General features: G+C 43.6%; 1 protein-coding gene across 1 annotated transcript in view; it reads left to right on the forward strand.

The window, feature by feature from the left end:
- The first annotated feature begins 1,183 nt into the window (after positions 1–1,183).
- Positions 1,184–15,291, forward strand: part of LOC134540662 (SCY1-like protein 2) — a 251,173-nt gene continuing 237,065 nt past the window's right edge. The window contains exon 1 of the mRNA XM_063383534.1: positions 1,184–1,354. Coding sequence (XP_063239604.1) covers positions 1,184–1,354 — 171 coding nt within the window. The remainder of the gene's footprint in view (positions 1,355–15,291) is intronic.

Below are 15,291 nucleotides of genomic sequence, written 5' to 3' on the forward strand. Positions count from 1 at the left end.
TGTGAACATGGAGCACGTCTCTGAGGGCAGCGCTAGTATCGACCACGCACGAGGATATAATACGAGACAGGCTCGACCCCAGCTGTAATCCTCCAGTTGGGCATCAGCAAGTCCTCAAAACAAACAAAGAAAGCAATGATTGATAAGAGAATAGCCCAGAACAGAACTAGGACTCCGGCACATTCCTGCCACAACAATGGCGTGAGACCTCGCTCGCCCAGCCAACCCCTTCAAGACGGGCTCGCCAGATGCTGACCGCTCCGAGACACGACGTAGCCCATTGGACGAGGACCCTGTCACTAGTGCTGCGGGCAGCCAACCAGTGAGGCGGTGATTGTCCCGTAGACTCTCTCGACCCCACGTCTGGTGAACACGAGGGGCTTCAGGTGGGGATGTGGACTCGGGATCACGGGCGATGTTGGGGTGACATTCGACCCTCTGGGCGCCACAGCCGAGGTGACCTTTAACAGTCTACGTGACACAGTAATGATTGCAGTAGTGAACTTGGGCTCTCGGGAGCCGTGGCAGCGGTGAACTCGTACGATCTTGCGTCATAGGAGCTGACCTTGTAGTTGAAGTTGATCTCGGATCTCCAATGCAGTTAGCGTGGTGACCTCGGGTTTTTGGGCGCAATAGCAGGAGTGACTTTGGATTCTCGGGTGCCGTAGCGAAACCTCATACGCAGCAAGTGTGGTGACCTCGGGTCTTTGGGTGCCATAGCAGTAGTGACCTTGGACTCTCGGGTTCCACAGCAGTAGTGACCCTGGACTCTCGGGAGCCACAGTTGTGACCCCTGGACTCTCGGGTTCCACAGCAGTAGTGACCCCTGGACTCTCGTGCGCCACAGTAGTGACCTCGGACTCTGGAGCCACAGCAGTAGTGACCTCGGACTCTGGAGCCACAGCAGTAGTGACCTCGGACTCTCGGGTGCCACAGTAGTGACCTCGGACTCTCTGGAGCCACAGCAGTTGTGACCCCTGGACTCTCGGGTGCCACAGTAGTGACCCCTGGACTCTAGTGCGCCACAGTAGTGACCTCGGACTCTGTGGAGCCACAGCAGTAGTGACCTCGTACCTACAGGGGCGGATGCGCAGCCTCGGGGCGGGTCCCCGGGCGGAGCACAGCCGCTCCCCGACGCCACCCCCGGCCGGCGCCGCACCACCAGCGCCTCAGCGGTAGGCCCATGCCCTCGTCGGCCATGTTCTCCAAGTTCAAGCACGGCAGCAACGCGCCGCAGAACGTGCTCGACAGCAACCCCATCGCGCAGTACTTCGAGGTGGGCAAGCAGACGGCCAGCGCCGGCCCGGAGCTGGTCTGGAAGATCCACGACGCCTACCGCAAGAGCGATGGCAAGGTGAGTCCCCACTCTTGTAGGTCACAGGGTCATCATCGCCGTGCGACCTTTATGGCAGTTCCACTTGTGGTGCTTTGGGATCCATGTGCTGGACCAGGGGTTCTCGCCTTTTTCAATTCATACACATTTCTCAGAACTATGTGAAAATAACCAAAACCAATATTATAGAGAATTAGTGAGATAAAAAATTTACAGCACCTTTTTTGTGTTTCTGAGAAATATGAGCCTGAGATATCCTAGAGATTAAATCAATTTTTGGGCCTATATACAAAAGTAAAATCTCATTTCCTCCTGTAAAGCCGTTCAAATATCACAAAGTGATGTGTCAACATATAGAGCGGTATATTCGTAATGAAATGATATAGTAGATTAACTATATTATTTTTATATCTGGAAACATGTTATTCTGTAATATCACAGAGCGTACCCAGAAATATTCTTTGGTGCATCAGCGCACCCTTAGAAAAGCTTGAGAACAATTGCAATAGAAAATTGATGAAAATAAACAGTTACAAATGGAAAATACAGGGTTCTAAAGGTAGCAAATTGTGTAAGTCTATGTTTTTTTTAGTCACTAATGATCAAACACTATCTTCGAAATTATATAGGTAACACTGTGTAATGTACTTATGTCATCAAAAGAACGCTTACCTAGGGCAGTATTCCAAGACGTTCGGGTAAGGTAGCGAATAAGCACTGCCTTTTTGGGACACAACCGTAACCTAACTCACTGGCCGTAATCCAGATCGGGTCCAAACTGAATCCCAGAATAGTAAAATAAATGCAACTATTTTAGTAAATGGAACCCTGCGCGAGGCTATCAATTGGTTGCAACGCATTCTAGGGGACATATCTCAACCATCGATACACTACTAGAGACAGCAGTACCGTCGCACGAATTAAATGGTGCTATTATAATTTTCTCAAGTACTTTCAAAGTGCGATTATTTAATGTTATGACCATTTAAGTTTTAAAAAAACGTATTCCAGGATAGCTTCGCTGTCATAAAGTTTCATTTGGCACACCAAAACACTTGGTACGTCCACCGATGATCATCAAAATGACAATATATGTGTTAATGGCACCAGACTTGGGTCCGTCATCAACAAAAAAGTGAGCTCTGTGCATGCGCAGAATTTGGGCAACAGATCAGGAAAAGATCGACAACAGTTAGGACACCAAAGTCGGTCCCCTTTAAATAAGCGACTGCTGTGTCATATCGTGTACTAGAAATATGGTTACAGTACACGTGTATCATATTAAATACCGGCCCTAAACTCCCTATCTATTCACTTTACTGGAGTTTGATACGACAGAAACTCCTCGTCTGTGCACAACGGTTTCCTCACTGCGCCATATCTCTCGGACATCCAAGTCTCCCTTCAAGCCGAAATTTTTGCTCGTCACTTGTAGTTTGTCAACTATTTGTGGTCACAGGTATCGCTCCACTGAGACTGACTTGACTGGTCTACTTATGCGCTTGTGTAGCCAGTGGGAGTGCCTACGCTGTTTAAAAAATGTCACCTTCAATTTACTAAGAACGCTGAATCTTCGTGAATTTACGGACACTGAATTCACTTAATTCGAACAACGGCAAACCTTAAAAAAATGGTTAAGTCTTCAAGAAGAACACTCCATCGTTTGTGTTTACCTTTTTCGAAAACGAAACATACAATTAGTAAGTCAAAATATGGTGACGTTCTTCTACGAAGATTCTTTTATCTTAAATTACGAGAATAAGAGAAATTCTTCGTTGAAAGTTTCGTAAATTAACTGTAATTTCTAACCGTGTAAAAGAAGGATCTTGAACCTTTAACCCAAAGTAACCCAAAGTAACACAGAGAACGCACTCTGGGTCCATCCCTGCTCTCCATCGTCCACGGGGCTCCCATAACCTCCCCATGTCGGGGCAAGACACTGGGGCATGCCACAGGGGAAGGAGTGGGGCGAGGCCCCAGACAGGACCAGGTTGGCCAACGTGGCCAGACACACCCAGTCTAAATCCACAAGTTACTGCTTGTGGACTTGCCATACTTATTTTTGAATGATTCTTACAACGCCCAAGAGTGATCACGAAAATACGACATTGCTTGTTAACACTGGATGCCATAGAAAGAAAAACCCTAATCATTGGCAATAAAGCTAAGTACATAAACACACGGATAACAAGCCACAATCAGCTGATGATTTAAAATGCTCAAGAGAGCTCAGAGTAACACAATGGCCTGACAACAAGTTCAAACAACAATCTTGGATGACACCGTGATGCACAGACGAAATGGGAGATGAAACTTAACAGACATTCTGGAAAACGACGACGATAGCACAGAGGAATACAGCAGGTTTCTTAAGACAAAACAGATGCAATAGGAAATGGAAACTGTCTTAACAACTTTAAAAAAAAAATTTTCTCGTGACAAGACAATTATGTTTTTTTTTATGTATGAGACAAACTTTTGCTTAGGTGAAGTTGCCCCATGGGTTAGGACTTTGTAAACGGGTGCATTTAAAAACATATACGACCTTAGGAAACAGCCATCTGTGCCACAACTCATCCCGGGTTGACAACTTAATTTTAAGAACATGTAACTAGGTGGCAGAGAACACCTGAAGCAAAATCAGTCTAACTGAAACAGAATCTACTAAGGACTCAATATTTAAAGATAAGGAGAGATGGGGGATCACATTCCCCTTCAGACAGCTCCTGGCCAAACTGTCGAAATGGAAGGGGGGCGAATATTGAGAGTTGGGTCCGATAGAGCTCACTCTGCAGAAGACACAACTCCCGAGGGGCAGTCGGCACACACAGCTTCACGTCGACAGGGGCTTTTCCTCCGAGAGCCTGGCAACACTCCACTCCCTTCCTGAATTCCATCAATTGTCATCACCTTAGTTCGCGATCGCAGTGTGAACGAATATTCAAGTAGTGCGCCACAGCCCCTGGATTCATAACACCATTCCGTGCTACGAATCCCTTTTAATCAAACAAGTAAGATAAATGTTAAAAGACCACTTACTTTTAATTTACGAAGAACACTAGATACAAACTATACAGGGACATTCGCAGACTTACCAATTACTTCGTAAATTTACAGACACTGAGATCACTTTCTGTGAACACGAATCCAAAAGAATATTCTTGGTACATAAGCAAACGTTTCAAAAACTTGTTTGGAACAATCTTTCCTTTGGTCCACGAGTGTGTTTATCTTTCTTTGGAACTAAACATACAACTCGGAAACCAAAATACCGATTAGCTTCTAAGAAGTTTCAGTTATTTTTTTTTTTAGCTTAGTTCTCCTTTGAAAAGTCCGTAAATTTACTACAATTTTTAACTGCCCCAATTTAAAATATTAAAAAAAACCCTATAGGGTCAAGAGGCTAAAAGTGGGTAAACCATGGGTGTGACTTAAAAGAGGAAAGCGGGAGATAATAAAATGACAAAGGCCTGTAGAAGGGCCTAAAGGACAGAAGGTCCTTTGAATGATGCAGCAGGTGGTAGTTAGCAGGGAGAACCAGGGCCTTAAAGACTACAGGTCCCTGAACGATGCAGTAGGTGATGGGTAACTGGGAGCACCAGGGCCTTAAAGATAAGGGTCCCTGAATGATGCAGCAGGTGGCAGGTAGCTGGGTGTGCCAGGGCCTTAAAGATAAGGGTCCCTGAATGATGCAGCAGGTGGCAGGTAGCTGGGAGCGCCAGGGCCTTAAAGATAAGGGTCCCTGAATGATGCAGCAGGTGGCACGTAGCTGGGAGCGCCAGGGCCTTAAATATAAGGGTCCCTGAATGATGCAGCAGGTGGCAGGTAGCAGGGAGAACCAGGGCCTTAAAGACTACTGGTCCCTGAATGATGCAGCAGGTGGCAGGTAGCTGGGAGCACCAGGGCCTTAAAGATAAGGGTCCCTGAATGATGCAGCAGGTGGCAGGTAGCTGGGAGCACCAGGGCCTTAAAGATAAGGGTCCCTGAATGATGCAGCAGGTGGCAGGTAGCTGGGTGTGCCAGGGCCATAAGGACTACAGGTCCCTGAATGATGCAGCAGGCGGCAGGTAGCAGGGAGAACCAGGGCCTTAAAGACTACAGGTCCCTGAATGATGCAGCAGGTGGCAGGTAGCTGGGAGCGCCAGGGCCTTAAAGATAAGGGTCCCTGAATGATGCAGCAGGTGGCAGGTAGCTGGGAGCACCAGGGCCTTAAAGATAAGGGTCCCTGAATGATGCAGCAGGTGGCAGGTAGCTGGGAGCGCCAGGGCCTTAAAGATAAGGGTCCCTGAATGATGCAGCAGGTGGCAGGTAGCTGGGTGTGCAGGGCCATAAGGACTACAGGTCCCTGAATGATGCAGCAGGTGGCAGGTATCAGGGAGAACCAGGGTCTTAAAGACTACTGGTCCCTGAATGATGCAGCAGGTGGCAGGTAGCTGGGAGCACCAGGGCCTTAAAGATAAGGGTCCCTGAATGATGCAGCAGGTGGCAGGTAGCTGGGAGCGCCAGGGTCTTAAAGATAAGGGTCCCTGAATGATGAAGCAGGTGGCAGGTAGCAGGGAGAACCAGGGCCATAAGGACTACAGGTCCTTGAATAATGCAGCAGGTGGCAGGTAGCAGGGAGAACCAGGGCCTTAAAGATAAGGGTCCCTGAATGATGCAGCAGGTGGCAGGTAGCTGGGAGCGCCAGGGCCTTAAAGATAAGGGTCCCTGAATGATGCAGCAGGTGGCAGGTAGCTGGGTGTGCCAGGGCCTTAAAGACTACAGGTCCCTGAATGATGCAGCAGGAGGCAGGTAACAGGGAGAACCAGGGCCTTAAAGACTACAGGTCCCTGAATGATGCAGCAGGTGGCAGGTAGCTGGGAGCGCCAGGGCCTTAAAGATAAGGGTCCCTGAATGATGCAGCAGGTGGCAGGTAGCTTGGTGTGCCAGGGCCATAAGGACTACAGGTCCCTGAATGATGCAGCAGGCGGCAGGTAGCAGGGAGAACCAGGGCCTTAAAGACTACAGGTCCCTGAATGATGCAGCAGGTGGCAGGTAGCTGGGAGCGCCAGGGCCTTAAAGATAAGGGTCCCTGATTGATGCAGCAGGTGGCAGGTAGCTGGGAGCGCCAGGGCCTTAAAGATAAGGGTCCCTGAATGATGCAGCAGGTGGCAGGTAGCTGGGAGCACCAGGGCCTTAATAACTACGGGTCCCGTGAATGATGCAGCAGATAGCAGGTAGCTCGCAGCACCAGGGCCTTATGGACTACAGGTCCCTGAATGATGCAGCAGGTGGCGGGTGGCTGGGAGCACCAGGGCCTTAAGGACCTCAGGGGCACTCAACTGGCCGCCAGCGACACAACTCCCGACAGTAAACTCTGCCCGCAGTAACTGCCGGCCGGGGTAGAGGGTTACGGCTGTCCTATAGTCTCGCTATTGCAAGGAACACAACCAACACCACAAGCATCCAACTGTCGCCACATTAAACACCGCTGTTCCTCTAGAGATACGGTAATATTTCTCTAATTCATTTAGTCCCAAAATAGACGACAATTAATGCTTACCTTAGCACTGATTTAATGATTGTTTTGCAATTTTTTCGAACCTCCCTCTACGAAAGTAGCGTATTAATCTCTCACATTATACATTTCATTTTGTTAATTGAACTGAAATATTCATGTTTAATTACAGATATTTGTACATTTACATGGAAAAAAACTGTATCGTTACAAAATAGTATTTGCAGAAATACTGTGTTCGGATTCTTGCCCAGTCATTTTTGCTTTGTGTTGTCCTGGTACCTGCAATATTTATAGCTTTTTAGTGTTAACTACGCACATTAGCAATCATAGTAAAACTAAATAAAGTCCAATTATTGAATAAGTGATTATCGTTTCCATGGTTTAAATAATTTATTTTTGTAATCAAACATCAGTTTAAATTTAAGTTATGGGCCTTTTTTCCTTAAGATATAATTAGTTTTATCTAAAAAATATATATTTTTTAATATGTACAGAAATAACCATAGCCACATGGTGTACTACGTTTGGATATATTTCTTGTAGTGTTACAAACTATTTCTTTGCAACATTTTTTTCCGAAGGAATATTTTGTAAAAGTACAGAAAATTATATTCTATGCAGCTAGCAGTAGAGAGGCTGAGTCAAGTAGTTCTGCTGGACTCTGCTCAGGTGAGCCAAGGCCAAAGAATAGAAATTAATTACTAAGGATGTCTTTCCGCCAGTCCTGAAACTGCATCGTCTAATCTCTTCCTCTGAGACTTGTTAAGACTGGACCACGTAAGCCACCCTAGCCATTCTTACGTAAACGACGGATGGTGTTAGTGTGAGTTAAAGGATGGCTTGGGTTATTGTCCCACGCTATGTCAGAAACAAGTTCAGTATTCTGTTTCTTGAAGCGAACTATTTTAACAGTGACGCAACGAAGATCTCCACTTCAACTGTAACGTATATTCTACCCACTCAACCCTTTCGTTAATTTTATTTAGCGGTACTCATATCGCAATACGAAAAATATATATTAGTTTATTACTTGATCAAAGTGACAGAAATATTGACAAAATTGTGTTTTATAAGTAATGGGTAAAGACCTGTAAAATTCGCGGATTCATTTTGCGATAGGATCGAGTCCAAATATTTTTGACATTATTTAGCTTCAGTGATTGGGCCACAGTTTATCTGAAGGACTCTGGGCCAATGAAAAATCTTTAACAGAAGAATTAGCGAATCACGATCATTCCGGTCAACAGATGTTACGAGTCGGTAACCAATCAGCAGATGTAATTTGCACGAGTGCATAGAGGATCATGGAGTCTATCCTTTATGGATTTGAAATCACGAATTTTACAGGTCTCTATTAATGGGTAAACATTGCTATCTATAGTAATCTTTTGTTTCTACAATAACCGGAATATAAACGCAAGCATTCCGATAGGTGCCGGATTACGGAAAGTATTGAACCATAAAATGCTGGATCAAGAAACCACTCAGTTTAAACTTCTCAGTGCACCTACACTTTCCTGAAGCCTAGCTGGTGTGGAACCCGCGACCTCCATGGAAGCGAGCCACACGTGTTATCACGTGACACGCACGCAATTGTTCTAATGGAGAGGCATCTGTGGGCGAGAAGTGGTTAGGAAACACGCGCGGGATCAACTGTCGATAATTATAGTCCGCTGATGAGCAAATGGAAACTACAATTAGAGTGTTTGGTTCGATGTCCGATCGTGCTACCATACTACGCAACCCCGCAAACGAATACACCGTTACGTTAATTCATGTAATTACTTCAATAAACACTGCAACATCGGCCTTACGGAAAAAAAATAATGAACTGGATGTCCATATTTCATGAATAATTTGAAAGTTTCCATAACCAATATTTTAGATTTAATTTTTTAGCCTTCCCTAACCTCACAGCTGGTCTTAAATAACATCGCAAACGCCATTTTATAGCGTGTATCACCATTCACTAAACCACCATAAGAAAATGTATTCGCGTTCTTCGTGATAGCAGAATGGAGCATCTCAGCGCAATATCCATTATTTTTCCGGGATATCAAATAAATAATTTCCCTGACTTTCTCGGGCTAATTTCAACTTCAATGACTTTTTAAAATGTGGTTCCTTGATGAAGAGATACAAATCTTTTACAAGGGAAACTCGTTAAGAAATAAAAGAAAAGAACAAATTATAAAGAAGTTAAAATAAAATCATTATTTTGGACATTAGTCATTGCTAGTTTGCACTTCATGTCATAGGCAAATCTCAAATAACGGATGAAGAAAATTAAAAAAAAAACTAATCAGTTTTTTGTGTATTCTCTGTGTCAAACAGTGTAAACTAAAAATTTCGTATGCCCAAAATAATGATTAAAAATAATATCTGCAATTGCAATAATCATTCAAAAAATATAAAAAAACTAAAGTTTTAGAGTACTCTAGTTATCTGTCACTGAGTAAAAGATACATTAAACACCGTTGTTTATTCAGGAACCAACACCACGAAACACTTTTATTGGTCGGTTCGAAAAGATTTTCGCAAAGCCTTGCGAATAAAATCTTAGCAATTAAATCACAGTCACGTAATTGCTTTTCAAAAAGTTGTTGGCGAATGAGAATCCATTAGGTTCGCAGGCTGTCACTGCCCCTGTATGGAATTGCTCGGCTTGTGGGTTCCAGCTGCGGCGAAGGACGTTTCGGTCAGCAGCCAATGAGCAGGCGAGGTTTGTCCGAGTGTGCAGATGATCATGGAGTCCATCCTGGAGGTCATTGAACCCGTGTATTTTTTTTTGACGCGACGTCTAATAAATCGATGAACGCCGGCTACACGCACGAAAAAGTATCCCGTTACGCACATTGTCCCGTTTCGCTATGTCCCGTTACGCTCAGTTTATATTGCTCTGTGCTAACATGAACCTCCTAGCAATTGCGACCGAGTATGTGGCGTAATTCTGTTTTCATGCATTTCAATGTAACATTTTCATTGCTCTTTGCTAACCCGTTCCTCCTAGCATTGCTGCAGAGTCCGTGGCGCAAATATTATTATTTTTGACTGCATCTTGGTGTTGGGTAAGCCATTTTCCTTCACATCATCCATCAAACAATCCCATTCGTTTCCTACTTTTCCTATCATCGTCCTATCCTTAAGAGAATAACACAGATTGGAAGAAGTTAAATAGCAAACATGTATAAAATTTATTGTTAAATTAATCTCTTCGTTAAAGTAATAAACATATTTATATTATGAGTGCAATAAAAGTAAATTTATCAATTAAATTGTAGATTTCATTTCACTCCTTCTTTGTACCCATACAAAATAGTGATAATTCAATAAAAATGATTCAATTTAAATCATAAAAGTATGCAATCATTTCATCAGTGTTTTGTTATGACGTTGTCTCGTTAAACTATCGTCCGTAAACCGACTTTACAGACAACCAATTTTTTTTTACATATTCCAACACTAACATAACTCGTATGCAACCGTGTTAGATGATGCATTGCGGCAGCAGCCAATCAAAACACAACTCCCATCCACGTGTACAACCACGGGCTTAGATCTCGGCGGTTATTGGTTTTATTTGGGGGGGGGGGGGGTAATTTGGGAAATCGTGACTGACCGGTAGTAGGTATATATAGTTCATATGGGGACAGGGGAGGGGGGGAGGGGGATTCGGGGATTCGAGGCGGCCATCTTGGATTACGTCAATCCGGCGGCCATCTCGGATGACGTCACTTCCGGCGGCCATCTTGGATTACGTCACTTCCGACGGCCATCTTGGATGACGTCACTTACGGCGGCCATCTTGGATTACATCAAGTCCGGCGGCCATTTTGTTTTCTAGAACATTTCACCATTTTGAGTTTCGTCCGCCATCTTGAAAATCTTTATTTATTATCTGATTTTAATGGAAAAAAAATTTAAAAATTAAAAAAACTTAAATAATCAAAATTTTAAAATAAAATTAAAAAAATATTATTTAATAAAATTTCAATTAAAAAAACCTACGCATCGAACACCCCACTCCTCTACATTACGAATACACCATCTAACACCCCGCTCCTCTGTTACAATGACATCATCATCGAACACCCCACTCATCCCTGTTACAATTTTTCGTTACATCCACCATCTTAGAAAATCATAATTATTAACTTAGAAAATCAGGAAAAAATATATATATACCATCGTTGACTGCTGGAGGCAGCCATCTAATTTAATGGAGACCGCCATCTTAATTTCATCTGAAGGATGTCATCATCGGGTGTAGGTTTCTAAAGTACGTAGTGTACGTAAGGTAGAGTTTCTATCCCGTACCAGCATTATTATGACCCTTATAGACAAAAATCCACAAAAATCCACAAAAATCCACAAAATCCAAAGTAATTTCTTTGTTGTAACCACCATTTTTTCTTAAAGTCTTATCATTTATAGGTTTTAACTAAAATATATGTTATTTATACTAACGTTGTGGATGTGATAGTTAAAGTAATGATAATATTAAAAAAACATTTATTACCCCATCTTAGCGGGGCCAGAAATTTTTCAGAGTCCTAACTCACAAGTAATATTCTCTTCTCATGTTTGCGCACTCGTATTTAAAAGGCTGCATGGAAGCAATTATTTTTAATGTCTGTGTATAATTACATTTCTAAACAATTTCATGTTTGCGTACCCATGTTTTAAAAGCTGCATGGAAGCAGATATTTTTAATGTCTGCGTTCTATTTCACTTTTATAAACAAGTTCATGTTTGCGTACATGTGTTTAAAAGCTGCATGGAAGCATATATTTTTAATGTTTGTGTATAATTACATTTCACCATTCTGTAAGACATTTATAAGTATCAGTACCTCGTGGGATATTGGTTCTATATTAAAAATAATAAACAATATGTAGGTAAAATTGTATTTATTAAATTAAGAACATATTTTACACAACAAAAGTGGAGCAAAAACAGACACTACACATCAAAAAACTGAAACTTTACAAAAACAATGGAAACTATACATCAAAAACATAAACTGTACAACAAAAATGGAAAACTGTACAGCAAAAACATAAACTGTACAACAAAATGAAAACTATAAAACAAAAAACAGAAAAACTATACAACAAATGGAAACAACTACCAAACTGCCAAACTATTTAAATCAAAAACTATTTACAGAAAAAAATTATTCGTCGCCTCCAACATATCCGTGGGGGACTGTGTGGATACCATCTTCGCAGATCAGCCGTTTGTCGTCCTCCCACGTTATGGCCAGCTTATTGCTGTACTCAGTATAGAGTATGTGCTGATGGGAGCGAATTGCTCTAACGCCTGCCCTCATTGTGCGGTGGTCTTGCAGGGCATCCAGGTAGTCATCGAATGTTATGTGGTTTTTGACCACACATCGCTGGATGCCCTTGGCCTTTTTCTCGCTCTTACCGCCACACCTGTAGGCGTAGAGTTTGGCCCGTAGGCTTACAAACTCCTCCATTACTTCTCCCCCACATTCATCTTTGAATTTACCGACAACTTTCTCGTTGATGGGGGAGAAGCATGGGTGGTCGGAAGGGTAGCAGCTGGTGTCGAATTTAGCCATCAGTGTAGGGTCGGCTTTGAGGTCTGAGTAAAAGTCTGTTGTCTGGATCTCATACACAAAACTGTCTGTATCCATATACATCAGGTGAATATTGTCATGGTAACGGGGTTTCATGGTATTGTAGTGGAAGTCGTACATGAGAGTCTTTGAAAGATCTAGTACAGCCAGTCCGGCATAAATCGGCTTGTCGAAAATGATGGTCTCGTGATTAAGGTGGACTAGAGACAAATTCGGTTCGTACATTGTACGGTCCTTGAAGGACGGACGACACACCAACTTCTTGAACCTCTTTTCAGAGCACACCAACTCCATTTTGAGCCTCCGCCTTTTATTTTCCATCAGTTTACCAAATGTCGAGTTCACAGCGAGCTTAAAGAACTCCTTCTCGAACTCGTTAGCTGCTGCTTTCCGCTTGTTGGTATTCAGCCGAATATAGGGCTCCAACCATGCCGACTGCTCAAACTGCAGGATTCGGTGTATCTTAGTCACTCTCAGCCCATGAGATACCGCTTGCTGGAGGTTTTTGTAGTGGACAATGTAGTGCTCTTTATTTTCAAGTGTTGTCATCAGCTTTGATTGATTTGAGCCGGGCGGACACTGATTTACAGGAAGAAATGGCAGGTCTTTGTGACTTTCGTGGAGCTCGGGAGGGTACTCCACATCACACTCAATAATGTAGCCTGTAGGAGAATCATCTGGGACAGACACGACATCAATTGATGTGTCTGCCCATTGGAAATGCCGAATTGGAAGCGGCAGAGACATCGCCCACCCGTACAAATTATTCGCATCAATGTACTCCAGGAATGTGGATGGCTTGGAAGCATCATATGTCTCAGGTATGTAGGAGTTATTGGCTACGCAATGACGTTTAATGCTTTGCGCTACTCCCCCCCTAATACCAGCCTCCACAAACATGTACATATCATAATCGGTAATAAGCTCTAGTTGTACACCTGTGGTTCGAAGCATCGCATCGAAAGCGAACCCTGGACAAGAAATATAGTGAGATGGATCTAGGCTGTATGTCTCCAAACATATGGAACGAAAATTCTCGAATACATCCGCCAAAATCAGAACATCCGTCTTTAGGTACAAGTCAGCGTACTCCCCCAAAGTAGCACACTGAAACTTGTCCCAGACTTTCACTGCATGAGCGTACTCCATCTCTGTAATCATGGAATCAGTCAGACTATTATAGAAATCATCGATGGATGGAAGACGAGTATCATCTAGTCGAGCAAAAGAATCTACAAAATCATACGGGAATATACCCTTGCGGGTAACCAACTCCAACTCATCAGGCGCGAAAAACTCAGTAGTACTTATAAACTTGTCTGCAGGCAAGAACTCAGCGAGCGAAGCAAGACCCCTACTCATAAAACGGAACGTATCGACAAACTGAATGCTGAACTTATCATGTAACTTCTTGGAAAAAGTTATCAGCTTCTCCTCTGAATTCGGAATGATGAAGATGTCTTTACTATCATACCCCAACTTCCTGATAATGAAGTTCTGATCGTATGCAAGGTTGTGGAAGAACACAATCAACTTTTTCGGTCTGCGCCTGAGAAGGTTGCAGTCATTACATGCAGGCCCAATAAATTCGCCGGTGAAGTGATTGTGGTCACGAACTTTCTTTACAGTTCCTCCGAACTTTCCTCCACAGTAGCAACAACACCTTGCTTGCAGAAAAGCAGTGTTTTGTGCATGTGTGAGCGGAGTCATAGGAACAGACGTAGAAAATATTTTCTGTACATCATGTCCAATCTCCACAATGCGGGATATGAAATTATCCTCTGCATCACAACCGCGATACAATTCAGGCTCTGATGGAAGTGCTGAAGTGAGGTGTGAAGGAATGATGGTATTATCAGCTTTCACGTAAATGCAGTAGCTGTATGCTTTATGCTTTTGGTACTGCAGCGTGTATGACTCATCAGGATTCGGGTGACATGTATGGATTTTCTCTAGAATAGCTTCAAAGTCGCAATATACCACGATGGGCATCTTATCACTGTGATGGAAGTTTTTGAACTGCAGAACAGGAGGCAAGCCATTTTGATCGGGCGATGGCATCTCCATCCTAACAGCAGCATGCTGTTTGCAGAGCTCACGGTGTTTTTCCAAACACTGAAGACCAGTGAGCCCGCTAACCCTTTCCTGATCATCATAATGCTTGAAGCATCTTTTACAAACATGAATAGCATCATGATGTGTAGTGATTTGGGCCCGAACCAGGGCAGAAAAATTAGTGATGTAGGCGAAATGGGATGAATTGTCATTGACCAAGAGCAGAAGATCGAAATGATGTTCTTTTTCTTCAGGAGTGACTCGAGCAGGAACAACATTCAGATTCTCGTCGATACTGTAGATGTTGATGGAGACTCCGGGGTTCTGTTTTTCAAACAGTGGTATTTGCTTGATTGGAGTAGGGAAGTCAATGTTGTTGAAGTTGAACTCCCCCTCCAAGTCATGGTAGCGCTGGTTGACACGTTCAGGATGCTCACCTTCCACGTACTTCACAAGAATCGACCACTTAAAGCACATGTGGTCTTCGAGGTTTTGCGGATTTATCACTGCGTATTTGTCTTTGATGCATGTAGGTAATTCGATGTAGGAGCTGGCACGGAGTGGATCGAGCTTGTTTATCCGTAGTTGAAGCCGCTTAACGGAAGACAAAGTCCATCCAGACCCCTTCCCCATGTAGTCTTCCTCCTCCTTGCAGATCTTAGAGATGGACTCGGTAACTGCCTCCTCCACCTCATGAACTGCGTAGAGGGGGACATTCATGGTTTTGAAGGCCCTCTTGTCTTCACAGGCATCTACGGGTTTTTCGTAGGCGCACTCGAGCACGATATTGAATTTGAG

This window comes from Bacillus rossius, chromosome 17 (genome assembly GCF_032445375.1).
Source record: "Bacillus rossius redtenbacheri isolate Brsri chromosome 17, Brsri_v3, whole genome shotgun sequence".
Lineage (NCBI taxonomy): Eukaryota > Metazoa > Arthropoda > Insecta > Phasmatodea > Bacillidae > Bacillus > Bacillus rossius.